At 40.2% G+C, this 27,578-nt stretch overlaps 2 protein-coding genes across 2 annotated transcripts in view; one reads left to right on the top strand and one right to left on the bottom strand.

The window, feature by feature from the left end:
- NCKAP1L (NCK associated protein 1 like) overlaps window positions 1-13,623 on the bottom strand; it is a 40,608-nt gene extending 26,985 nt beyond the window's left edge. The window contains exons 1-9 of the mRNA XM_014836675.3: window positions 13,441-13,623; window positions 12,323-12,433; window positions 11,487-11,579; window positions 6,567-6,623; window positions 5,878-6,020; window positions 4,865-4,955; window positions 4,638-4,775; window positions 3,778-3,826; window positions 3,526-3,682 (exon numbers count right to left, since the gene is read on the bottom strand). Coding sequence (XP_014692161.3) covers window positions 3,526-3,682; window positions 3,778-3,826; window positions 4,638-4,775; window positions 4,865-4,955; window positions 5,878-6,020; window positions 6,567-6,623; window positions 11,487-11,579; window positions 12,323-12,433; window positions 13,441-13,542 — 941 coding nt within the window. The 5' untranslated portion in view covers window positions 13,543-13,623. The remainder of the gene's footprint in view (window positions 1-3,525; window positions 3,683-3,777; window positions 3,827-4,637; window positions 4,776-4,864; window positions 4,956-5,877; window positions 6,021-6,566; window positions 6,624-11,486; window positions 11,580-12,322; window positions 12,434-13,440) is intronic.
- A 3,372-nt stretch (window positions 13,624-16,995) lies between these two features.
- LOC106828013 (gametocyte-specific factor 1-like) lies at window positions 16,996-21,615 on the top strand. The gene is made up of 7 exons (XM_014836253.3): window positions 16,996-17,123; window positions 18,556-18,653; window positions 18,875-18,995; window positions 19,161-19,262; window positions 20,433-20,496; window positions 21,078-21,148; window positions 21,487-21,615. The coding sequence occupies exons 2-7, from the start codon at window positions 18,561-18,563 to the stop codon at window positions 21,498-21,500; spliced, it is 465 nt and encodes a 154-aa protein (XP_014691739.2). The 5' UTR covers window positions 16,996-17,123; window positions 18,556-18,560; the 3' UTR covers window positions 21,501-21,615.
- Window positions 21,616-27,578: the final 5,963 nt, after the last annotated feature.

Genomic DNA, 27,578 nt, shown 5'->3' with positions numbered 1-27,578 from the left:
CTCTTCTCCCAACACATAAGTTCAAAGCTTCCCTTATTCTAAAAAGACCCTGACGATCTACTAAAATTTGCCCATTCTCCCACACCACCAAACTCCTCCCAAGAGACACCTGTCCTCTTTTTACTTCCTCACCTTTCACTGACCCTTGAATCCCACAAGGCCTTTGACACTAAACAAACTGCTCTCTCTAAGGCCAATGTGAACTTGTGAGTCACCAAATTCAACGGCCTTTTCATTGTTCTTGGTTTGTCTGCAATATTTGACTTTCCTGACAATATCTCTTTTTTTCTACTAGTGGCCCCTGCTCCAAAATCCCACATTACCTCAGGCTCTTTGCTCTCTATGTTCCTTACATCTTTCTCTTGTACTGCATCACTATTGCCACCACATGAGTTGAACTTCCTAACCTTTTATTTCCCTTCTGCAAACCACACCCTTATTGAACTTAGCACGGAATCAAAGAAATTTAGAGTTGGAAAGTGTCTTAATTAAATCAGGATTCAACTCTACAGCACTCTTGTAGATAATTATTTCAACCTCTACATGGTATAATAGAGAGACAGGATTGAGAGCTGAAAAATCTGGAATTATTCCCTAATGCCACCTCTTATTAACTGAATGATGTTGAGACTGAGCCTCTACTTTCTCACTTACAAAAAAAAGATATTAATACTTATAATACCTGAGTAGAAGTATTGTGAAGATCAAATTAGATTATTTATGTCAAAGAACTCCCTACACTATAAATCATACCTGTTAGTTGTTGTTCTTAGTTATGGGGAACTAAACACCCTTCAAACATCCCTTCCATTCCTTAGAAGCCGTAATCATTAGAAAGTTTCTCTATACATATCCAAATCCACCTCCTGTAATGTCTAACTAATTACCTTAGATCTACTCTCTCAACTCTGGCAATGATTTTTTTATGATACTACCCAGTTGTTGAGAGGATAAGAAATAAGTATTCTCATAGAATATAGATAACACATCTGTTTGGAGGGCAATTTGGTAGAGCTATTAAATTTTGAAATATGCATACACTTTACCCCAGCAATTCCACTTCTGAGAATTTACCCTATAGAATTGTTCACAAAGGTATATGTCTAAGGATGTTCATTACAGCATTGTTTGTAATGATTTTTTTTAAGAGTGGAAACAGTTCAAGCATCCATCAATAGGGGATTGGGTAAAAAACTATGCTACAAACACATAATGGAATACTATTTGACTGTTAGAAATAATATGACAAGTCCCTATAGACTGATATGCAAAGATATCCAAATTACAGTAAGTGAAAAAAAGCAAACTACAGAACATAATGTAGAGTGTGGATCCATTGCTTTTTAGAAATTGCTTATGTAAAGTTAGAAAATATACACAGGCCATTATATGTTTATGTATACACCCAAGCATCTGGAGGACATACACCAAACTATTCTGGAAGGTGAGATTGTAGTCAACTTCCACTTTGTATTTTTTACATTCCTGGATGTTATTTTTGCAACTATAAAAAATAATAAAGGTATTTGAGCCCTTCCTTAATCCCACACCTCCTTCTCATTATAGCTCTCTCTATTCTTCCCTTCACAGACAAACTTCTTGAAAGAGTTACTTATTAAATTCCTTATCTTCCGTTTGCTCCTAAACCCACTGCAACCTAGCTTTCAACCTTACCACTCAGCTGAGGTTGTCCACAAGAAGGGCACTAAGACCATCTTTACAGCCAAATCCAATGGATATTTTTCTGTCCTCATTTTATTTAACCTCTCAGCATCATCTAACATAGATAACCAGTCCCTCCTTCTTGGAATGTTTTCTTCCCTTGACTTCCATTTTCCCTCTTTTTTGTTTTTATTTTTTTTTAAAGACTTTATTTTTCATTTTTCTCACCAAAGCCCCCTGGTACATAGTTGTGTATTTTTTTTTTTAGTTGTGGGTCCTTCTAGTTGTGTCATGTGGGACGTCGCCTCAGCATGGTTTGATGAGTGGTGCCATGTCTGCACGCAGGATTCAAACCAGCAAAACTCTGGGCCGCTGAAGCAGAGCACGCAAACCTGACCACTCGGCCACAGGGCCAGCCCCTGTCTTCCCTCTTCTTCTCAACACCCCTCACTGATTTCTCTGCCTCTGCTGGCCCTTAAACATCAGTGTGCCCAGTGGTTGTGTTTCAGTCTCTCCTCACTCTACACGTTCTCCTTGAGCAGTCTCACCTACTCCCCTGGCTTTGATTACCACTTCACCAATCTTCATCTGAATCCAGATCTCGCTCCTGAATTCCAGAACCACAAAGTAAAAGGTCTAACATGCATCTATCTTCAGTGTCCTACAGACACTTCAAATTCAACCAGCTCAAAACTGAATTCACAATCTTTCCCTTACAAACTTCCTTTTGTTCACAAGTTCTCTATCTTAAGGAATACCAAGTATTCATACCAGAAACCTTCACTTCATCCTCAATTCCTCCTAATTTACTTAATCTCTGACTCTAGTAGTTTTGTCCATCTAGTCTCTTTTGATCCCTGCAACCAGGGTGATTTTTCCTAAAATGCAAATATGATCATGTCACTCTCCTGCCTGAAATCACTCAATGGCTCCCAACCCTTTTTAGGATAGGTTCACACTCCATGGCAGGGCATACAAGGCCCCACTTTACCTCTCTAAATCTGTCCCTTGACAACCCCACCTTTGTAACCCCAGCTGCCCATGCACTGAGCTTACATGAATTTCTTAGAACTTGCCAGGCTCCCTCTTGCCTCAAAATCTTGATAGTTTCTCTGCCTGGAATATCCTTCTCTGTCGTGAGCAACTTCCCTGCCTTTCCACACATAGACAGACAGACAGACAGACACACAGACACACAGACACAGACACACACACACACACTCTTGACCTCTTTAACTCTTCAAGTCTATCAGTCTCCAAGTTTTTCTGGATCCTCCAGTTTAAGTGTCCTTCTAAATGCTTCGATAGCACTTCGTGTTTATACATCATAATCCCTTACTACATCACAACAGTTAGTCTATTTTTCACCAATATGAAGCTCCTTGAGAGGACAGACTCGGTCTTTTTTATTTATTAAGCACATATATAACACTTGCAATGGACCAGGCACTTTTCCATGTGCTTATAAAGAATAATTCTTTCACTCCTCATAAAACTCTATGACGTAGGTCATAGGGAATTATGATTATTAACCCCATTTTATAGATGAGGAAATTGAGGCATGGCATGGAGAAGTTAAGCAACTCACCCAAGATCACACAGCCAGTAAATGATAAAGCTAGATTCAAACCCAGGTAGTCTGATTTCAGAGTCCATGCTCACAACCTCTATACTATCCCATTAATTAATGTATCCCTGAAACCCAGTGAAGTGCCTAGTAAATGGTATGTATTTAATAAATATTTTTTCAATAATTAGAATTAATCCTTACCACATATACTCAGGACATTCATGGAAACTGAAAAAGGATGTCAGGAGGGGCTAAAAACCCAAAAGAAGGTCAGGGTGGCTGTCACATCTCACCCTTTGAAACTGCTAAACAGGTCCTCGGTGACCTTGTGCACCTGCAGCACGTCCTCCCGGATGAGGGTGATGTACAGGGAGCCCTGCAGGCACAGCTTCCACAGCTTCTGGCACTGGCTGTTGGAGTTGAGGCACCCATGGCAAAGAAGAAATCCAACTGGAGGTGGGCAAAACAGTCAGAAGAAGACTTTCAGAACTTGCTACCGTGCAACACGCTCCTCGATCTCTTCCCACCTAACCCACAAAACTTACTGATAATCCAGCGCTCCATCACTTCCACAGACAGGTACTCACAGGCCATCTGTGAGAAGAGAGGCAGAGATGGTCAAGCAGTTATTTAACTGGTCCTCCCCCAAAGACAAGGGCAGTCAAGCTAGAATTTGAGCATCAGAACCAACTTTTATAGTGCCAGACTGGATTAAGGCACTCCAATAAGCCAAGAGCTGGGAAATCTGCTATCATGGAGGTGAGGCACTGGAAGTGGAGTCAGGAAAAAAGAATACAGTTGAGGAAAGGAAAAGGAGCTGGGGCTGGAAGTCGGGACAAACAAAAGGTTTAACATAACTTCTCTTTAACATTTCCAATATTTTTAATAACAGGAGAGCAAAACTCAAAACCTCATGATTTCTCTCTCTTTTGGACTCTTTACCATTTAAAATATAAGTCACTCGTTTGGTGCTTCTCATTCGTCTAGCATCATCAGTTGTATTTTTATGCCTACATGGCATGTCTTCTCTACTGGACTATAAGTCCTTTGAAGCAAGGACATTGGGCTCACAGTAGTTGAATAAAAACATTTGTTAACTAATTGATGCCTATGCTCAAGTTCCTGCTGGGCTGAGTAGGTGCCTAATGACTCAGTGTCATCCATTCACTCATACTATGAATAGTTACTAAATTCCTTCCATGGGCAGGCACAAACTAATCCTGGTCCAAACAAAAGATCCGACTCAACATGACTGTTCACCTATAAGAGGTGATCGCCCTAGAGGCATCTGCTAGAAAAGGGCCACAGCATTCTCAGGGCTGCTGTTTTCTGAAAGAAGCACCCTCTACAGAGATGGCCTTGGCAGACAGAACACCTCCACTGACCAGAGGAAAAGGGAACTCACTGTGTCTGAATTAGCAGGGTTAATCATGGCTGGGGGGGTGCTGATGAGACTTAGAAGCTGGGCACTGCGCCACTGCTCAGCCCCCTGGTTCCTTCGGGCAAAGAGGAAGTGCAAAGAAAGGAGGGCTCCACTCACAGCCTGTGGGGGAAAAAAATGAGTCCTTAACGTCAATGATGGGAACAATATACTTCTGCCTGAGGAATTCTCCACCCTCTCAGGAAACCTGCCTTTGTGTGAGGCCCAAACTCCTCTGTCAGCTTCTTCAGAGGGTGGTCATATTCCAAGACCATCTGACCCAGACGGGCAAAACTGGGGTCACTGGAAGAAAGCATAGGAAAGAGGAGTTGCAGGCACCCCTAACCGTGATGCAAACTCTTATGTTTGCATACAGGATAAAGATGTGTGCATTGGCTGACTTCTCCACCACCTCCAAAGACATACATACTAAACTGTGAATTATATATATAGGTAACCAATTCTAGGCACTGGTATATTAAGCTATGGTTAGATAGAACCACATAATTTTAGGCAGGTCAATGAAAGTTCCTTCCTTAAAAATACCCAAAATAGGGTTGGACACATGACAGAACTCTATAAATTCATGTTGATTAGTTGTAAATCAAGTAATATGCCTGGACCCAAATCTGTATACAACCCAAAAGGATATATACACATTCAAAACCAATGGCTAAGGCATGTACCTAGGTATTTATGTAGACACATGAGAATACACATCATGCGTGGAACAATGTGCCACAGCCTACTCTGATCCCTCTGGTCTTCGTATTTTCAGCCCTTAAATACTTTTATTTGCACTAATGGAGGGGCACAGAATTGCATATAATCCAAAATCCATCTATATTTGGCTTCAAATGTCCTATCATATATTATTTACCTCTAATGGCTTCACCTTGCTAATATTATTTCTACCAATACTAAAATTTTCTTTGCCTTTTGCAACAACATGAAAAGCAGAGTAGAAGCCAGCCCAGGATTAAAACCTGATTGGAGACAATGCAAACTGGATGATCCATGAGCAGATACTGAAGAGTTAACTGTGTGTAAAGAGGCACTTGTTGGTGTATGCCCTTAGAAGCATTCTACGTTGTTTGATTTTGCCTGCGTCATCATGTAGATTACAGGTTCTCATACGAGAACGCATGGCATTTATTCCCTGTGCCCACCCCCATCTCACAGCACCATGTCTGAGATTCTTCATCCCCCACACCCCCTAACTCACCTATGCCCATGCAGCATCTCATGCGCACAGTTGTACATGCCAATGAGTATCCGTCGATCCTCAATCCGTGACAGAAGTAAAATAACTGAGGTGTAAGTCACGATCAAGTCCAGGTAACTCCGAGTGAAGTCAAAGTTGAGGCTCTACAAGGGAAGTGCAGGAACACAAGAACAGCAAGGCCAGTTGATCCCTGCTACCCCAGCCATTCTGAACAGCGCTAAACAGACTCGGAAAGGGTCTATTTAGAAGGAGGAACTGACAGGATCAAATTTTCAGAAGGAGAAATTTGGAACAAAAGTCAGGGGCTAAAAGTGAGCTCAAGATACAAGGAGGCCAGGAAATAAGGAAGCATTTGGGGTTGGAGGAGGTGGAATGAGAACATTTTAATGTAATTTTTGTATTAAATAAGTCACATTGCTGATATGCTTAATATAACTTTAGCTTCGGCTAAAGGAAATAAATTAATAAATACACCTTAATGTCAGCATTTTTTACAAAAGAATTATAGTCCTGGAATGAATAGCCATTCATTCATTATATAGTATAGTATCTATTTTTAATATATTATATATTTTATATCTATATCTATATCTATAAAACCATTCCTCCAGTCCCACCCCACCCCACACAATTCCAGCCAAGACCTTTTCTGTGACTCTAGGATAGAAGAGAATTGCGAAGAGTCTTACAATATCAAAATGGCACTGGCAGGCATCAATGGTGTTGAGAAGTTCATATACGTGATCCTGGGGATAGAATTGGAGATGAGAACAAATAAAGAATAAAGAGAAGATGACATATGCTACCAGAATTTGAAGGAAAGGGTTCTCTTCCCCATAGGTCCTAGAGAGCCACCGAGTAACATAAGGGAGGCATTGCTGAATAGAGGGAATTCCTCCTCAGGAAGCTGTCAGTGGGCCCTTATCAGGCTGACACTGCCAAGTGCTCATGTTTCCACAGGCACAAGTCACTACTGTATTATGCACACTCTCCCTGATCTTATCAACCCAATGCCTTCTTCCTCCACACAAAAGCTTACAAAATGCAGATTATCTGATAGGCTGATTTTTTTTTTTTTTTGAGGAAGATTAGCTCTGAGCTAACTACTGCCAATCCTCCTCTTTTTGCTGAGGAAGACTGGCCCTGAGCTAACATCCATGCCCATCTTCCTCTAAATTATACGTGGGACGCCTGCCACAGCACGGCTTTTGCCAAGCGGTGCCATGCCCACACCCAGGATCCAAATAGGCCAACCCCGGGCCACCGGGAAGCAGAATGTGTGAATTTAACTGCTGCACCACTGGGCCGGCCCTGATAGGCTGCTTCTTAATGCCAAAAATCAGACTCATTTTTATTGATGAATCCCACCCAGTCAGTCTGTTCTTGGATTCCATCTCCTGTTCTCAGAAGTTAATCATTAACAAATGGGAATATAACCCAACTTTCCATGTGTTTCTATTTACTGACCATCTACTATGTGTGAAGTACTTACAAGGTAATTTGCACATACTTTATCTAACCCTCATTCTAGTATGATAGGGATTCTTTTTCTTTTCATATATAATTTTCCCTAAATAAATATGTATTTTTATTGTGGACACTTCCCTCCCCCTACATCAGTACCCACCCTCCATCCTGCCCCAACCCCCAGGTAAACCAGTTTAAGCACCTGGTATATCATATTAATTTTCTCCCTATTTATATAATTCTATTCAGGGAGAGGGAGAAAGAGAGAGAGAGAGACCATTTTTTTGATCATCATTTGTGTTACAAAATGGAGATAATATTACACCCTTCTTGTCATTTTGCTTTTCTCACTCAGCCTTACCTGCTGCAGTCCTCAAAGTCATCTGGTAGGGCACTAATGCTCTTCTTTTCAATGGCCGCATGACAGCCCATGGTATGCTCATGGTATGGCCAATTCATTCAGCCTTTTTCCTGCTGAGGGGCATTTACTTTGTTCCCAATTCCTGGCCTATCCACTGTATATTGGTACTTTCATTTCTACAAAAATGGAACTGCTAGATCAAAGAGCATATATATTTCCATTTTTAAACTATGTTGCCAAAAGATTTGAACAAGAACTTTACAATAAAATGGCCAATAAACACATGAAAAGATGCTCAGCAATATAAGTCATCAGGGTAACACAAATTAAAACCACAATAAGATACCACTACATACCCATTAGAATGGCTAAAATTTAAGTCTGATAACAGCAAGTATTGACAAGAATGTGGAGCAACCGAAACACTAATATATTTCTGATGGGGGGGAAAATGAAACGATGACTTTGGAAAAACTTAGCAGTTTCTTATAAAATTAAACACACACTTACCATATGATTTAGCAATTCAACTTCTGGATTAGCTACCCAAGTGAAATGAAAAATATGTCTCCACAATTATTTATAGTAATTTAGGCATAATGGCCAAAAACTGGACACGACCGAAATGTCCATCAACAGGTAAATGGATAAACAAATTGTATCCATACAATGGAATAATCCTCAGCAAAAATAGGAAATGAGTCATAGATACATGAAACAACATAGATAAATCTCAAAAACATTGTGCAGAGTGAAAGAAGCCAGACGCAAAAGAATACACAGTGTAGAGATTCTAAATATGTGGACCTCTAGAAAAGGAAAATCTAATCGGAAAAGCAGATGAGCATTTGCCTGGGGCCAGGAGTTGGGGATGTTAGGGATTGATGGGGAAAAAAGACACAGGGAACATCTAGGGAGGTAAAAGCTTTCTATACTTTGTGGTGGTTGTTACACGGGTGTAAATATTTGTCAAACTTATTAAAATGTACGAGAAAAAATGTTTTCAAGTGTTCTTTCCAAAAAGTCTGCATCTAAATTAACATATGGAGAAACCGAGGCTAAGAGCAGTTAAGAAACTTGCCCGAGATCTCAAAGCTAGTAAGGGACAGTACCAGAATTAGAGCCCAGAGCCCATAATCTTCCCTCTACACTACAGGACATCTAATCCTCTGACTAGGTCTGTGCTGCCTCATTTGCTAGAAGGGACTTTCTACAACTCCTTGCTGCAACCCACTTCCCACAGGATACAGGTGAGGTTCACTTTCAGCCACTCACACAACCCATGTCACTATGCAGGTCTTATATTCTAAAGATAAGAATCAGAAGGGAATGGAATTAATGTTTGTTGGCCTATTACTTTACTATATTCTAAACACTGAGCTAGACGTTTCCCATGCATTATCTCATTTAATTCTCACAAATACCCCATGTAGTAAATCTTGTTGCTTTTTTGTTTGTTTGTTTTTGTTGGGGTTTTTTTTTTTTTTTTGGTGAATAACATTGGTCCTGAGCTAACATCTGTTGCCAATCTTCCTCCACCTTGTATGCAGGACACTGTCACAGCATGGCTTGACAAATGGCGCGTAGGTCCACACTCAGGATCCAAGCCTGTGAACCCTGGACCGCCAAAGCAAAGCGCGTGAACTTAACCACTACACCACCCAGCTGGCCCTCATGTAGCAAATCTTATTTCCTCATTTTATAGACAACAAAACTGGGATTCAGGGAGTTTCTTGTCTAAAGTCATACATCTCGTACGCAGTAGAGCTGAGAGTTGAAACCAGGCCTGCCTGATTCAGAGCCCTGCTACTTGACATGCACACTACTGCAGTGTCTGCATTTCATCCCGGTGCCCTAAACAAGTCATACCAAATGCCTTGCGCTCAGAACTTTACCACTGCAGCAACCTGAAGCTGCTCTAAAATCTCCTTTGGACTCCAACTTTTCCTAGTAAGGGGCTTTTTTATATGCTTCCAGCGTTCTTTTCACTACCTCCACAAGTGCCTACCTTCTTCCTAAACTCTACTCTCAATTCCAAGATTAACAACCTCTGACCTGACCCTCCTTCAGACCTTACAGTCTTCCATGCCTCCTTTTCTCTCTTCATTGTGGATCTGATGAATGGCCTGGATTAGCTCTCTACAGTAGACACATGGCACCCAAGGCAGAGTCCCATAGTCTTCTATCATCTGAAGAAATACTATAATACCATCACAAACTTGGATTGCTCAGACAATTTCAGGGACACCTTATGTCTTAAGCTGTATTGTAATTTGCTTTTATAGTAAAGAACATGTGAAGGGGCCGGCCCGGTGGTGCAGCAGTTAAGTTTGCACGTTTCGCTTCAGTGGCCTGGGGTTTGCCGGTTCGGATCCCAGATGCGGACATGGCACTGCTTGGCAAGCCATGCTGTGGTAGGCATCCCACATATACAGTAGAGGAAGATAGGCATGGATGTTAGCTCAGGACCAGTCTTCCTCCGCAAAAACAGGAGGATTGGCGGCAGTTAGCTCAGGGCTAATGTTCCTCAAAAAAAAAGAACATGTGAAGAATATTTTTCCATGCCATAAATATATATTCTCATCTTTAACAGCTGCATTATATTCATTTATAGACATATACTCTAACCTTTTAACCAAATCTCTATTTATTAGATATGCCAATTATCAGGTTGTCACGATCATAAGTAATGAAATAGAGTACATTCTTGTACATATATCTTTGCCCTTCTATCTGATTGTTTCCTTAAGGCAAATTTCTAGAAGTAGAATTGCTACATTAAAAAGTATGTATTTTTAATACTTTTTGAAACACATTATCAATTTGCCCTTCCAAAACATTGTACTAAATAATTTTTTACAGTTTGCTTACATTTACAAAAATAGTACATGCTCACTGTTTAACATGCAAATAAAATATCATCCATGTAGCATCACTACCAAACACTGTTAACAATCAGACCAATCCAAACTGAGGGATATTCTGAAAAATAACTAGCCTGGCCTCTTCCAAAAGGCCAGCATCAGGAAAGACCAAAAAAAGGCTGGAAGATATTCTAGATTAAAGACTAAAGAGACTTGACAACTAAATTCAATGTACGCTCCTTGGGACAACTAGAGGAATGTGAATATGGGCTACATATTAACTAATGATATTACAGCAGCGTTACATTTCCTGAGTATGATCACTGTTTTAGAGTTACGTAAGAAAATGTTCTTAGCAGATGTATACTAAAGTATTTAGGGAAGGAAATGTCATGACATCTGCAGCTAACTCTAATGGTTCGGGAAAAACATTAGAGATAAGCAAACATGGCAAAATAGCAACAATAAGGAGATTCAGAAGAAGAAGAAAACAATATTCATTGTGCTACTCTTGGCATTTCTCAGTAGATTCATAATAAAATATTGGGGAATAATACTTAAAATTTTTTAACTCAAATATTACAAAAATGTACAATTTAATAAAGCCAATCATAATCTACCCCCAAAGGTAGTTATTTTGAATGGTTTAGTGTATAATATTCCAAATCTTTCTTATGTATATACTAACATTATATGTATATAAGCTTATGTATCTTTTAAAATAAAAATACAATTGTATCATGCACTATTCTGCAACTTGCTTTCATTTAACAATACAACTTAGGTATCCTTCCACATCAGTACATCTTACTTTTTCAAGAAACAGTATTAAGCAACATAAATGAACATTTACTGAAGCAGGAGTAGCCGCTGAAGGATAATGCCTACACTGGGGACCTGAGCTAGAGAGAGCTCACCCGAAATTCCATGACATCCACAAACGACTGGTAGTAGTTGGTGAGAAATCTAATTATCTCAGCTTTTTCCCGATGTACCGGTCCTAAATGTTGCTAAGAGAAACACAAAACAAAATGAGATTTTTTAAAAAACACAAAATAAGAAGACAGCTGATCAAAGTTACCCAAGAAGAATAGGGGTTATAACTAAAACATTCTTAAAGAAGCTTGAAATATACTGACAGAGGAAGTTGGAAAATCTCCAGTACTCTGAAGGTCTTTAAAGAGACAAGATTGTCTACGTAGGATGGTTGCAAGTGATCCTGACTAGGTATAGAGTGCTAAATGAGAGGAAATTTCAAGGTCCCTTTCAGCCAAAGAGGTTTACTATTTACATCAAAGTCAAAAGAAGCAGAACGAGAAGATGGTACAGATAAGACGGTAAGAAATCTAGGGCTAAAATTTAACAAGGGAGAAGTAGGGGATATCCCACTAGATGCATAATCCTAAAACAATAACAAGGAAACACTGGGCGGAAAACAGGAAGAACAATAAAATCTATGCGCTCTGCTGGGTTGATAGAGCTGTCTTCCTCCATGAAAACATTGTTCTTACGAATCTTGCAATGGAGAAAGGGGAAATGCTGTGCTCTAGTTTACCCTGGGAGAATCCCATTTTATCTCAGAATTCTTGAGACTACAACAAAGTGAAGCCCTGTGGTTGAACCTAGGAAAACTAAAAGAAGGCTACACCATCCTCTGCCAAGTTCAAAAAGAGGCAGTCAAAAGAGGAGAGTTTGAGCCATCCAAGCATAGAGTTATTTCAGAGAAAGGAGAGAAGAGGGATTGCATCCTCACCGTGCTGTTTCGGACATCTATGTTGGGAAATTTCTTGTTGATGTACTTGAGAGACGATTCCATGGACTTTTCCAGTAAGAAAGGTGGCTTGGATTTGGGGTCCGAACAAGTCTGCACAGATAAACCACACTATAGTTCAACCCTTTCTCCTGCCCCTCAGAAACACACCTCTTCCTGCATTATTCATTCCCACACAATCTCTCAAAGGGAAAGAGGGAATCTGGGAATCAATTATAAACGCATAAGATAGGTCAGGAACAAGCTCCAGGACATGAAGCCAACTATCAGAAGAGCTGAATAACCCGGGCATCTTGCTTGCCGGGTAAAGCTTAATGTCTGCTCGGCCCCAGCACAAAGAGGAAGCTCGCTCCCCACCCTCCGCTGAAGCCGGAAGGAGTGAGGCCAGCAGCTGCTCAGGAGTTTGACTTTATGGGGGACTCAGTGTCACCTTTATGTCCATTAGTATCTCACCCCAGAGGGCATTTACAGGAGACATGGGGCCAGAAAAATCTGGTGATTCGTTTTATTACAAAATACACAGAAGTCTGCTCTCAAGTCCCCTATTTTCTCTTTACTTCCCTAGGCCCAGCCCCAGTGACCTCTTGCCACCAGCTTCTCCCATTCCCACAGTTCCCAACCTAAACACACACATACACAACCACAGCATGAACTGTCCCAGAAGCACCTCAGAAGGCACCTACCCTTTTTTTATCTAAATATCATATCTATTTTTTCCTTTTAGGGGAGTACTTCCACAGAAAAGTTTTTGCCAGAGACCAAACTTTGGATATCTTCAGAGTATGGGGGATCAGCAATAAACAATGAGACCCAGAATCCTAGACCCCAGACCTTTATCCAAGTGACTCAAAACACAATTATTTCCCACCCCAGCTCTACCCCTAGACTCAGCAGAAAGCAGACATTCTCATTGGGGCAAGAATCACACCTAGAAAGGGGAGCCCCTGAAAGAAAGCCGCCTCTTCCACCCCCCAGCACCGGCTGGCCTGTATAATCGAGTGACTGAAGGCCAGTTAAACCAGTGGGACAAAGGAGGCCTCAGGGGTCCCCACCGTACGATTGCTGGAATAATCAGTCCTAGTCTAGCTGCTCACACTTACCTTCTTGATGTTATACATACGGATGAGAACCCCCTGACCTCGATCGTTCAGGATGGTGAGCTTCTCTGCTAACTTATGCTGGTAGGCAGAGGTCAAAGACATGATGGCCACCGAGAGACAGGAGCACCCGGACAGCAATGCCTGATCTCCCCAAACACTTTCAGCTTGGGTGGTGACACCCTCTGGGCAGAGGGACCCAGCCTGGTTGGTGCGCTGGTCTTCCTGTTGCCTCTGCAATTGGCTCATGGGCAAAAGCAGTCATCACAGCTCACAGGCCCTCAGAATCTTCTTGTGCTTCCTCTTGCACACTCGGCAGGCGAGACTTCCTCTTTCTAGCTGTGCAGCATTTTTGGTAAGACTGTGAAATGGGCGGAGGTGGAGAGGGACAGGCTTTCAAGGCTCTTCACCATCTGGTACCAACCTTTTTGGGCTCACCCCTCCACCAGTGTCCTATACAAAGATCTACACCAGACAAACAAGCATCCACCACCCCACTCCCATATACCTTTACACTTTCCCTCTTTTATATCACCATCAAGAATACCTATGTCAGGGCTGGCCCCGTGGCTGGGTGTTTAAGTTCTCGCGCTCTGCTCTGCTTCGGCGGCCCAGGGTTTTGCTGATTTGGATCGTGGGCACAGACATGGCACCACTCATCAGGCCATGCTGAGGCAGTGTCCCACACAGCACAACTAGAAGGACCTGCAACTAGAATATACAGCTATGTACTGGGGGGCTTTGGGGAGGAGAAGAAAAAAAATGATTATCAACAGATGTTAGCTCAGGTGCCAACCTTTTAAAAAAAAAAAAAAACACAGAATGCCTATGTTATCCTCTACTGAACTTTAGGCCCATCCACATTTAGGGCCCAGATCAAATCTTAACTCCTCCTAATTACCCCACCCAATGTCAAATATTATCTTTAACATTGTATTCCTTGTTATATTTTTAAGCATATGTCTTATCTTCCCCAACTAGGTCATTAGCTCCTTAATGACAGGAATTGTATCTAATATTTCTTTATATCCCTCAAAATGCTGTAGATCAGTGATTCTCAAAGTGAGGTCACATTAGCATCACCTGGAAACTAGTTAGACATGCAAATTCTCAGGCCCCACCCCAGACCTACTGAATCCAAAACCCTGGGCTAGGGTCTAGCACTCTGCGTTCCACCAAGTCCTCCAGGTGATTCCAAAGTACTCTCGAGTTTGAGAACCAACGCTCTAGTGCAATAATTCTTAAAGATGCTTAGGAAACTGAGATCAATTCTATCCCCTGAGATTCAGGATTGCTAGGTCTGCAGTGGGGCCTAGCAGTCTGCATTTATAAGCACCCTCGGAGGTTTTGGTGCAAATGTTCCATAAGACACATGTTGAGAAACACTCATCTAGAACACCACCTCTTGGACAGAGTAGCCACTCAATAAATACACCGATTTACTTGTTGAATTATCAAGACTAAATTGGGAAATAGGCCCCATGAAGAAAAACCAAATTAACTGAGATTAACAAGGAGAAATTAACAATAGACTTTAAATCTGAGAAGGCTGGATGAATTTTAGCACTAAAATATTCCTGCCATTCCAATCAGGACTTAACTCCCTAACTCAAGAAAACCAACTCACTTTCAAGTTTCTTCCTAGGCAAAAAGCAGAAGATCTTCAGAAAAATTCTAAATCTTCACATTCTAAGTCTTCATATTGACCTCCTTTCCAATACCCTTTCCCCGCTTTTCAACCATTCCCACTTTCCATACCCACATCTCACAATAAATCCTGGGACAGAGCCAGGGGGGAGCTGATTAGCATTATTATTTAAGGAACTTAATATGTTTGCTCCCAAGAGAATGTATTTTTTAAAGAAACAAGAAGATAGAAATGCTTAACACACGAAATTTCAAACGTCTCTAAGGGAGACTGCACTTTTTGGAAAATAGAATCTGCCATTGACTGGATTGTGTCCCTAGCAAGCTATGGGCCTAGCGTAAGGTGATATCGGTCATGAAGATATGAATCACCTGCTGTGACCAAAGAAACCCAGGTTCCACTAACAAGATTTGTGGGATTTCTATTGGTCTTTCACCTTAATGGGGGAGAATAAAGAGCAAGCAGTAAGACGCCAACATCCAGGAAGCTGAGCCGCAATACAGCAGCCTTCTTACAGGTTTGTATAGTTCTACTGGGTCTTTCTCACTTGCGTTTTTATCTTCATGCTAAAAATTTTGTTGAAGACCCTCCATACCAAGCCTATCTTATTTTCTGCTGTCCCCTCATAGGCACTCCCCAAGCTAGTGGGGACCACGTGAATGTGCCACGTTCATTTCTGCCTTTCTCACGTAGATATGCTTTGCCTCTTGCTGACCCAAATCCTAGACAATTTTCTGGATCTAGCTCAAAACAGTCCCAAGTCCAGGCCTCGCTGAACTCCTACAGTTTGGTCTATACCACATATTTTAATTCTAAATAGGGTTCCACCTTTAATTGCCCATTTCATATTATGCTGAACTGTAAGATTGCTGGAGCCTGGGAACACTTATTTGCATGTACTTGGTATAAAGGAAAAGCCTACATTTTTGGCATCAGACAGAATGTGGGGCTTAAGTGTAGTTGAGTACAGTGGGGTGAGCCTTATGACTTAGAGGCTAAGAGGCCAGGTTCTGGAACCAGATAGCTTGAGCTCACATCCCAACTCTATCACTTAGCAGCTCTGACTCAGTTTCCCTGTCTGTAAAATGGAGATATTGATAATAGTTCCGGTCTCATAAGGATATTTTGTGTATTAAATAAGTTACTAGATGTAAAGTGATGACCTAGTTATTTATGATATACCAGATACTTTAAGTGTTCTATATTTATTACCTCAAATAATGTTGATAATGGTACTCAAACACTTACCAGCTTTGAAACTTTAGGCTCTCACCACTGAGTTGGTTTCCTAATCTATAAAATGCTGGTAATCCCTCATACAACTGTGGAAATGATTACTATATGAAATGTATATGTAAACATTTGGTTCAAGACCTGGTACTCTAGATTAGGAATGCCAAAGACAAAGAAAACTTTGATTTTTTTTTAGTATGTAGTGAGCTTATGTTGCTTTCTGTGGAATTCCATTTGGCACCTCATGAAGAAAAAGGCCAGGTTTAACGATGGGACTAATGATGCCAACTGGTATTGTTGAGAGAAACTTCATTGGAAAGATATGTGGCAGTTCCTCCTGGAAACTGGAGGAACCCTTCTAAGGGTAGTTTAATTACCCCAGAGCAGGGTCTAGTAACACTGACTACAAATCAGAATCCCCCATGGAACTCTTTTAAAGCCACAGTTAGCCAGACCCCATTCATGAAGGTTCTAATCCAATAGTTCTGGAGTGGGGCCAAAGGATTTCTCACTTTAAAACTACTCAGTGATTCTCATGCACAACCAGGCTTGAGAAGCTCTTCTCCAAGACTTAACTATAACATCGAAAATTTCCAAACCCCTGAGAAACCATAGAACATATGGTGGGAGAAGAGGAAGTGAGTGGCTGGAACAGAAAGCTGACTCACATCACTGGACGGAAAGGCACCGTGCTTTCCCACTCCTCAGAGCTCAGCTATTTGCCTTGTTTTGCCTTACAGGATTGTCTTCCTCTTCAAGTGACCCTTACCTTTGGATTCTTGAGAGACACTGCTTCAAGAATAAGGTAGGTCTCAAGAGCCTTAGACTAGATTCAAGTGTCAAGGTAGCATCAAGGTTGGAACATTCTTGCCAAGTCTAACACACATTAAACCACATTATAGTCATGGCCTTCCTACACAGGATATTCAGCTATTAATAATTAGGTGAAGGATCCAAGGTCACCAATTCTCACTGACTATTCTGAAGCATTCTGTTTATTAAAACCAGCCTTATGAATCTGGTCAAACTTCATACTTTTCTAAGCTGCTGGCTAAAAGAAGGGTTTGGAGTTATCTAAAGGCTACATTTAGGTATTAAAGCTCTTTTTCCATTATCTTTACATCTAAAAATAACTATATGATATTGGATTATACACAGCCTTCTACTTTCCACAGAGCCAATTCACTTCATAATAAGTGTTCATGGCTCTAACATAATCATTAATATGCAGTGTAAGCTTTAAAGAACCACCGTGGCCTGTATTCCTGAAACGTATCTGAGTCTAAATCCCTGGGTTTAATCACCTACATGCCCTCAGGAAAAGCTGACATTTAACCATCTAGCTCTGTGCCCTTCGTCTATGCCCTAGGCATGATGCAAAGCAGAATGGAAATGGGCTATTCTAGGCACTTTCTATCCCTACTGCTTATGCCAGTCTGCCTTGATCTTTCCCCCACCGTCAGACTATGCTGTCCCTGCTTTGCAAAAATCTTAGCTGTAGCTGTTGCCCGGAAACTTGGGAGCCTTGAAGCGAACGTCTGCTGGGGTAGCTAAAGACAGCTAGCCATAAGGGGAAGTAGGCCTCCTATTGGCAGTAAATGCGGCAGATTTGAGATGGTGTATTCTTAGTTCACTTCTAGAGTCTTCATATGTTAATACCTACAACTTGAGAGATTTCAGGCTGGCCTTCTCAGAGAATTATAAAGTAGCCTGAACCTGAACATAGTACTGTTCACTCTTCCAATCCCCTCTCCCCAAAAGTGGCTATGCTGACCTATCTGGCAAGTAGCACCCTCGTCTGGCAAAGAGCTTAACTCAGATTTGGTGAAGAGATGGAAGGGAGCAATGCTGAACAGTGAAGGAACCAGCTGCCCCAGCCTCGCTTTCTCCAGCACTCAAGCTTATAGTGTTAAACTTCATCTTACCCGGGTGCTGTGAGTTTTCCAAGGAACCCTACCTGTTTAATGCTCCAGGGGCAAAGCACTCTATTAAAAACAACCTGTAAGACCAAAAAATATGTACAAATGTTAATTTTTGGTCTTCCAAGGCATATAAGCAGTGAATTTCTCCTATTATCTAACTGGCTAGGCCATTGCTTTAGTGATCCAAAACTTTCATGGGTAAGATTCAAGATACCTATATCTTTCATACGACTTTCTTTTGAGAACAGAAAATAGGCCTATATCAAGACTACTGGTCTTAAATATCTTTGCCAACCCATGTTTCCTGCTATTTAGGCCTTATGGAGCCAGAAGCCTTAGAAATATGTCCTTATGACCCAAACCACAGAATGCCAGCCAGCAGGTTACAGTACCATCTGGCAGCATGTAGAAAGGTAAGTTTTCCTGATAAGAACTAAGTCACTGGAGGGAGAAAAGTAAGCTCCGACTATAAAACGTTAAAGACTTTTTTAAAAAGAATAAGTTTCTGACCATACATAGCAGCTTTCAGTTCTTAATGTTGGAACATGGTATGTCACAGCACATCCAGAAAGGAATGGAGGGTGGAATACATGAAAAACCTAACAGCCATTTAACAAGAACTTTTTCCTTTTAGAAAAATCCAAAGAGAGTTAAAAAGATGGCTAACTGCAAATATAATGCCTGTCATGTGGTCCCAATCAAAAGGCTCAAGGAACATGAGGCTACCTGTGTTAACAGAACTGCTATAGATGATGGTGAGTTTTTTATTGGGGGGGGGGCGGTGGATAAGTGGTGTCAAGTTCTATTGTCCTCTGACCTCCATGTTTTACAGCTATGGAAGTCTTAGCCAAATGAGGGGAATAAAAAACAAAAGGAAGTTTCTACCCTGTTTCTATAACTTCCGGGCTGCTTTATTTCAGAGCCATTTAATCTTCCAAAGGTTATTTCTCCAAGTTTGGAACCAAATGAAAAACCTTCTAATGCTGCCAATCAGATTCCCGACCCTGACATCTGGAATGTAGGTGAGCAATGACGAAACAGTGAACACAGTCCTAAATGAAGGCTTGGACCCTATATCCTTCACAGCTAATAAGAATTGTCTTAATACTCCTCCCACAAAATCCTTCACCAAAACAATCAAAACAGTAAATCTGAAAATTTCATCTGTCTCTGCAGAGGCAAGCCAGTAAAAAGGAGTCTAATTAAAAGTCTAAATTCACTTACAACAGTTAAAAGATTTTTCTTATCTTACAAATATCTGGTCACTTTCCATAGGAAAAATTACTGGTACAAACTGAATCTTGTGATCTGAAATGTTGGGATTCATCCTATCTCAGGTGACATCCTTTCTCTAGGATGCAACATGTTACAATAGAGAATTCACCAGCTATTCAGTCAGATCTAGCTTCAACCATACGCTCTGGCTTAAGAGAAAGTTACTTCTCAAACACATCTTCCTCATCTATAAAAGGAATATTTATCTTATAAGGTAGATTAATATTAAATAAAAAGGTATGTTTTAGAGCAATGCAAGCTCCTTTAACAGGTTAAGTCCAAATTGTGTTAATATCATGGTTTAATACAACAAAAGTTTTCCTTGTACATAATCCCAACGCATGTATTCAGTGGAGATTCACGAACACAGGCTCTTTTCATCTTGTGACAGTCACCTTCCACAGTTGGCTTCCCAAACTGCCACAAAAAGAATGGAGAAGGTACAGCTGCCTCTGAACCACCTCAGCCCAGAAGAGAATACTTCCACTCACATTCCATTGGCAAAAACTAGTCACATGACCATACCTAAATGTAAGAAGGTGGGAATGTAGTCCCTGGCAGAGCAGCCACTTCCCAGCAACAACTATGGAAGGGAGACTCAAATCTCTGCTCCCATCTGGGCTTCTCTGCAACAATATAAAAATGCTTAGGGGCTGGCTCTGTGGCCGAGTGGTTAAGTTCGCATGCTCCACTGCAGGCAGCCCAGTGTTTCGTTGGTTCGAATCCTGGGTGCGGACATGGCACTACTCATCAAACCACGCTGAGGCAGCGCCCCACATGCCACAACTAGAAGGACCCACAATGAAGAATATACAACTATGTACCAGGGGGCTTTGGGGAGAAAAAGGAAAAAATAAAATCTTTTTAAAAAAAAATGCTTAGTACTTGTTACTTCTTCCTCCTTTCCTTCTTTCTAGATGATACATTTCATTCTTCATTTGTTCTTAAGATATTTACTCCAAAGCTGCTGGCTTGTGAAAGGTAAGATAAGTCATCTTATAGAAGTTATTGGAATAGAGAGCAGAATACCTTTAAGTTGGACTCTTAAAGTGAAATGGCCACAAACTCCTAGGCATGGCAAATGCCTAAGTTTCCGTTACAAATTTTAAAAGAGCTGTATTTGTGGGCTCTCAGTACTTCCATTCCTTCTCTAAGGCTCCACTTAGGACTTAAATCCATCAAGGACTTAATTACACAGGGTTCTCGATTCCATGTAAGAGTTTCAAGGAATAAAAAACCAATTCCTAAAACTATGAAGGGGAAAGAATTAGTATACCCTACATCAATCGGATCAGGATCTCCAACCAAACAGACTTGAAGGGCACATCCAGGAGTTAGAGGAGCCATCAATGAAGCTACCCACCACATACACCGGGGAAGGGAGGGGGCAAAGGAGCTACATAAAACTGAAGCTGGCAAAAAAATCAATAATTCCTATTCTGACATTTAGTTACATCAACTATTTTTGATAAAGTAACTTTAATCTCCTAGAACTAGTTATCTAGACTAATTCTCTAGTTCTGGTTTTCAACTAAAATTCCTCTTTTGGTCATGTCCTACAGTGACTCAAGAGACATAAAAAAAGAGACTTTGGATGATAAACCTCCTAACAACCATAAGTCCAGGAGAAAGGGTAGAGTAACTTTTTAAACTAATATCATAGTTTTAACATATATTAACATAGTTTTTAATGTATTAACATAGTTTTAACTAATATCACTAATCTTGTATTCTAAATCTTCAAAGATCCTTATATAAGCTTTCTTTAAAAAATAAACATATTTTCTATTCTAAGTCCTCCTCCCCCAACAGCAGAATGCAAGGAAATTCCTGATGGCTTTAAATCAGACTTTGGAGAAAGAGCTGTCTAGAATTCTATTTGAAATGCCACTAACACATCAAGCTTAAGTCTTCCATAAAAATACTTGCTATCAAAATGACACTATCTCAATGTTCTCTTTCTACCGGTAGGTCAGAAAACCTGATAGAGAAGTTGTGGATTAAAGAGCCAGAAGATGGAAGATTTATTACTAAGTCTTGTCTAAAACTTTGGGAAAATCTTAACTGTCAAGTTTTAGGTAACAACTCTTGTCATTGTTGGCATCTTGAAATGTTTGTACTTATTTAAATAAAGAATATTTTTCCTATGACAAGCTTCATTTGGCTTTTTATTCTTCCTTGTTTTTATATCCTCATTTGTCAACCAAAAGGTTGGAGGGCTTATTTGCTTATTCCCCTTAGTAGGGGAAATATAGTCACCATGTGGACTAAAATGTTGTTCCTTAACTAGGTTCTTTATCTTATTCTTTTCTCCTATCTCCAAGTCATTTACTATCTGACCATATTAACCTTCTTCAGTTAATTCTCAGCACAAATCTTCCATGCTTAAAGGATATAGTTCTTATGACAAGCTGAGTTTGAAACATGGCTCCAAACCTACCTTCCTAACTATGTACAAGTCGGTTTACTCCCATTTTAAACATGCCTTATTCTTTTTCACTCTGTTCATTTTAAAATGTCACCCCCTACCCTTCAACCATTCAAAGCTTTTTTCTAAGTCCAATTCTTAATCCTCACCTCATTTAAATCAACCCTGTCTCCAACCTCAACCACACCCCTTCATGAGACAAGTCAGAATCACGTGCTGCTCCATGTTTGCTACAGCACCAGCCTGGTGCTGTGTATCTAGTAGATGTGCAAATATTTGGTGCTTAAAATGAACTATGACCCAATTTATAGCAGGCCAAAGTTAGTTCCTCTTCAGCTGTAATTTTTTTTATTGCAGCTAGCTAACCCTTTTAAAAAAAAGACTTTGGGTTTTGCTAGCTAACTGAGTAGTTCAGGTATATTTAGACTTACAATTAAAAGTAGAAGTTGTAGTTAGATGAACATTTTCTGCCCTTAGGAGTCTTATCCCTACCTAAGTATTTTCTAGATCCTTTTTAAATGACCTTTGTTCTTCAGTTAAAACAGAAAATAGAAGGGAGGAACACTAGACATTTAGTATCTAGCCCATTCTAGTATACTTTGTACAAAGGGGGCTGTTGACTTTCTCTAGATTTACATAATATAAACAAGATTTACTTATATCTCTGGACTAAGGCCTTACACATATTTTGAATTTTTTAAATTACACTTTGGTAAAACACCAGACTATATGAAAACAATGTTTCCTAGGAAAAATGGCCCCCCAAAATAAAGATATCTTCCTTTATCGTGTTTTAAGATATATAGAATCTTCCCCTAAAAGGCCATGCAGTCTTAATTAGGGACCATATAATTTTTCCTCCAAACCAGGAAACACTTGAGCATGAAAGGGAGAACAATAATTATCCTGGGACAACCAGACAAACCAAGTCGGCCACTCAAATCTTAAGGGATAAAACATCACTTATTTCGCAGTTGTGTCATTCCAAATATGGGAGCCAGATCTACTCAAATCTCGATTTAAGAAGTTTTGAGCCCCTTGGAAGAAGGCACAATAGAAACTAAAACATCACTTTCTTGCCTTCTAACACAACATTTGGTCAAAGCTTCAAAAAGACCAAATTTATGGAAAAATACTTTAAAAAAAAAAAGGAAAGTTTGGAGCAGGCCCTGTGGCCAAGTGGTTAAGTCCTCATGCTCCGCTTTGGCGGCCCAGGGTTTCACTGGTTCGGATCCTGGGCGTGGACATGGCACTGCTCATCAGGCCATGCTGAGGCGGCGTCCCACACAGCACAACCAGAAGGACCTACAACTAGAGTATACAACTATGTACTGGGGAGCTTTGGGGAGAAGAAGGAAAATTAAAAGATTGGCAGCAGCTGTCTGCTCAGGTGCCACTCTTTAAAAACAAAAAAAAGGAAAGTTTAAAAGTAATTGCCTCAAAGCCTGCCTACATTCCCCAAGTCCTAACTATTCCCCCATGCTGCCATAACAGGTGGCTTATGTCTCCATTTACTCCCCTTTCACTCTGATTTATTATTAAATTATAAGATGCTTTAGCAGAAGCATGATATTGACTATGTACTAGTCCTGTGCGCACAAAGAAAATCAAAGTTGTGGAATGTGGATAATCTGTACTTAATAGACATGATGGAGTAAAAAGAGACTCGGTAGTCTGGGCTAAATATTTATATTGAATAAGTCAACCTTTCATAAACCTTGGTAGCCAGGTTCACTCATTTTCACCAAAAAGTCCTATCAAAGCAATTTTATTTATGTAACAGTAATAAGACTTCTCAGCTGTAAAGTTTCTTTCCTAAAATCATGTTTTAGGGTTTCCACCCTTACACTGACAGTATGAACCGTGGGGGGAAAAAATTGCTAAGGTCCATTACTCATGTCCTAGATACGTACCAAACTGTATCTCATTGCTTCCACATCTTTATCCTATTGTTGGTCCATACTTTATGGGCCTTTTTGTGCAGGCTTTCCAAGCAGCTGCGGTATAAAAAAGGGAAAGAAAAAAACCTCAAATATTTTAGTCTCTTCTCACATATTTTCTCACAAGATAGATGATGTCTCACAGTTGCTGCAGCTTCTGACAAAATATACCTGTGCTCTCAAATCAAATAAGTATCTATAACATTTGCAGCACCATGTAAGGAACTATAGTGGCGATAGTCCATCATAAGAGAACAATGTTGACAACTGTAGTGTTAAGGCAACAGGTCTCAAACTTTAGTGGGTATCCAAATCACTTCGAGAGTTTGTTAAAACACAGATTGTAGGGCATCTCACCCCTGAGTTTCTGATTCAGTAGGTCTGTGGTAGGCCCAAGAATTTGCATTTTCTCAAGTACCCAAGTGATGCTGATGCTGCTGGACTGGGGACCACACTTTGAGAACCACTAGTGTGACACACTGTTTAAACGCTGGGAGGGAAGGGGGCTGGGAGGAGGCCACAAGAAGATGTAACAACTTAATCCCTAGCAGAGGTTAGAAGAAGGCTTCACAGAGAAAAGAAGGCTTGGGTTTAAATATTTGACATTCCTCAAAATAACAGATCAGAAGAATGGCAGTACTGGAATTTTAGAACTGTTCTGTGCAAAACTAGTCCTTTACACAGTTTTTAGTAGGTAAAATTTCCTTAGCATAATTCTGCCATTCTACCGTCTTTTTGACAAACTTTTAAGAAGTTTCCATTTCCTTACCTATCTGTTCATTACGCCTTACCAAAGTAATACTAAAAATGGTTTACAAACTTTGACTTAAAATTTACGTCTTAGATGCCAGCACCAGAAAGGGTGTGAGGGGCTTTTTGTTGCTGAGTCCTGGGGAAAGAAACTACCTAGAAGTCAAGGAAAAAGATAGAGAATAGATTTCTCAAGTACACTGGTAACTATTACACACAATGTGGATTACATGGATATACAACATCTACATATCAGGACACAGAATGAATTTAAAGTATAGACCAAAAAAAATCACCACTGATTTTTTTTATTCATCCTGTAGCTGGATGTTGGCTATTTTTGGCCAACTCCCATTAGACTCCTCTTTAAACATAAATGTATTTTCATTGGCCTCCTGGTGGGAGCACCTCTCTCTGCTACTTCGCCTGTAAAATTGTAACCAGCCCCAAGTTATCAGCCTCCTGTAAAGCCCTAATTCCCAATCTATCCTCACCAACAAGCACATCTATTATGTTTCCCCATAGATCTCTAATTTTGAAATATTTTGCAACTGCATTTATCAAATAATTTTCCTATTTTTAAGTATACACTTAACTACCAATCAGAAATCATAATTAGATGAGAGAACCAGGACTCAGTTGACAAAATTCAAGCCAAAAACAAAGAAATTTAATATTTTAGTCTTCTGATGGGCAAAAGTTTGTTTTATGAGCTTTCTGAAACAAAAGTCTTTAAAGAATCTCAAGGACTACTGGATTTCCTTCAATCCTAAAAGCTGATAAAAACCCATTTACTAACAGATCTTTTTTTCAATCACTAGAGCACAGATTTGTCTTTTTACTCATTAGTCCACAGACTGTATTTTTAACTAATAATTATTAACTTTAAATATATAATCCATAATTTAGGGATAAATGCTAGCAAATCCACACATACAAGCAGCAAGGATCAGATTTAGGTTAGGGCATTAATCCCAGCTAGCTCCTAGAATGACCCTGTGTAAAGGCCTTGGTCTCTTATTGTTTTTTTTTTCCTTTTCAAATACATTCCACCTGGCTGAGAAACCAGTATGAAAGAAAGCTCAGCAGGGATCTCAGATAAAGCAGAACTTTCTGGGTTGGAAAGAAATGAAAAAAGCATTTAAGAATAAAAAGAGTAGATGTGTGGGGCATTTTTATTTTAAAATCTCCACTGAAAGACAGGTTAGATTTTTTGTTTGTTTTTTTTGAAAGTTGGTAGGCTTGTTCACTGATGCTAAATGGAATAGCTTTATCAGCTGGGGCTCCTGTCACCCTGACAAGGTATTACTGAATGCAGTGAAGCCTGATTTTGGATTCTGGTTTGGTACCCACTCCCCATCCTCTCAAGCCCTTAGTGTTTCTCCCTCAGAAATTTCAATCTGCAGGTATCTGACTGAAAAGTACTTAAGGGTCACAGTCACAGTGTCAACAATTTCACCATTTTACTGCAATTTAAAACATGAAAAATTACATTTCGCTTCAAATCACACTGGCTCCACCAATCTGCAAGAATGATGTTGTGATAAATTCAGAGGTTTAGGATTTCATAAAGATTACTTTGTGTAAGATATTCCCAACAATCTGAAACTGATTTGCCAAAACAGCAGCTTTTTCTAAAACGCTTTGTGCTAAACTTGCAATGAAGCTTTCATTCCTAGCAATTATCTTTCAAGAAGCCCTTTAACAGCTTGCTCCCCCTTCAGAGGAATCATCCAGGCCACCCAGGTGAAAAAATAGCTCTTGTAAATTCAAAACAGTGCCTAGGTCAGTGGCTCTCAACCCTGACTGCACATTAAAATGATCTGGGTAGCTTTTTAAAAATAACTATGCCCAGCCCTTTCTGATTAATTGGTCTGGGATGGGAATTTGGCAAAGTATGCCTTAAAAGCTCCCCAGATGATTCTAACGTGCAGACAAGAGTAAGAACCATTAGCCTACAACAAGAATGGCTTGGGCCCGGCTTCCATCAACACATTTCTTTTTAGGGTCTTAATATGAACCAAAAGCTGTGAAGCACATTCTCTTCAGCCCAAGAGCTGATAATTTTTTTAAAAAAAAACAACCTGAGAACAATTTATGTTTACAAATTATTCACATAAAAATAAAATGTCCCACTCCCATGATCCTCTTCATTAAGCCACATTCAATTCTTGCTGTCAGGATAAGTTCTCCGAAATCATATTTAGGCTCTATAAACCACTGATATCTTCTAAAAACCCCAATATCTCAGCACCCAGACTGATCTCCCAGACTGCCTCCTGCACCTTAGACAATACAAAAACTTGTCATATCACATCTTTTACTTCTTGGTTCTGAAAAATAGTATTGCCAGATGTACCTGTAGTGTCAACACCTTCCTTTTTTTCTGTCTAACCTTCAAAGGCCACAAGTCCCTTTTCTCCATAAAGCCTTCCCAGGTCACTTTGGGCCCCACTGATTTCTTATATGAATTTACAGTCTCCACCACGTTTTGGCACCTGACGTACTTCCACTTAACCTTTCATCCACTTTGGGACCTGTTTTCCTAAGCACCTTGGGGACAAGAACCACTGCTTACACTTTTTTTTTTTGGTCTCACAGTTCCCAGAACAAGGGCTAACAATATATGTTTGTTTTTCCACTATCAAGGTGTAACTTTCAGGCCCTCTTTATCGCTCCAACTCTTTATGTTGAGATCTCACCTCAACTCTAAAACTCCCTTTACTCCAGCTAGGGCATCCATTCCACCACGCGTTCTCAGGTACTATTACTGACTTTCGAGTTTTGAGATTCTACAACGTGTGCTACACAAAACCAACCACATTCCTGTCCTTGATGTTTTGGGTTTTTTTTTTTTTCACTGTTCTGCCCAATCTCCTTTACAATTTTCCTCCTCCCTCCCCTCAAAATCCAGAAGACCCTTCGACGTGGACAACTTCCACAAA

This window comes from Equus asinus, chromosome 22, assembly GCF_041296235.1.
Source record: "Equus asinus isolate D_3611 breed Donkey chromosome 22, EquAss-T2T_v2, whole genome shotgun sequence".
In the NCBI taxonomy this organism is placed as follows: domain Eukaryota; kingdom Metazoa; phylum Chordata; class Mammalia; order Perissodactyla; family Equidae; genus Equus; species Equus asinus.
Note: the sequence above shows the minus strand (reverse complement) of the source record. Positions and strands in the feature narration are given on the sequence as shown.

What these genes read in the sequence shown, in the direction of transcription:
- LOC106828013 (XM_014836253.3), top strand. Translation starts at nt 18,561, where the DNA reads ATGGAGCCAGAAGCCTTAGAAATATGTCCTTATGACCCAAACCACAGA. An exon ending in ATCTGGCAGCATGTAGAAAG is followed by an intron (nt 18,654 to 18,874) that starts GTAAGTTTTCCT and finishes TTTTCCTTTTAG; the next exon opens with AAAAATCCAAAGAGAGTTAA. An exon ending in CCCTGACATCTGGAATGTAG is followed by an intron (nt 19,263 to 20,432) that starts GTGAGCAATGAC and finishes CCTTCTTTCTAG; the next exon opens with ATGATACATTTCATTCTTCA.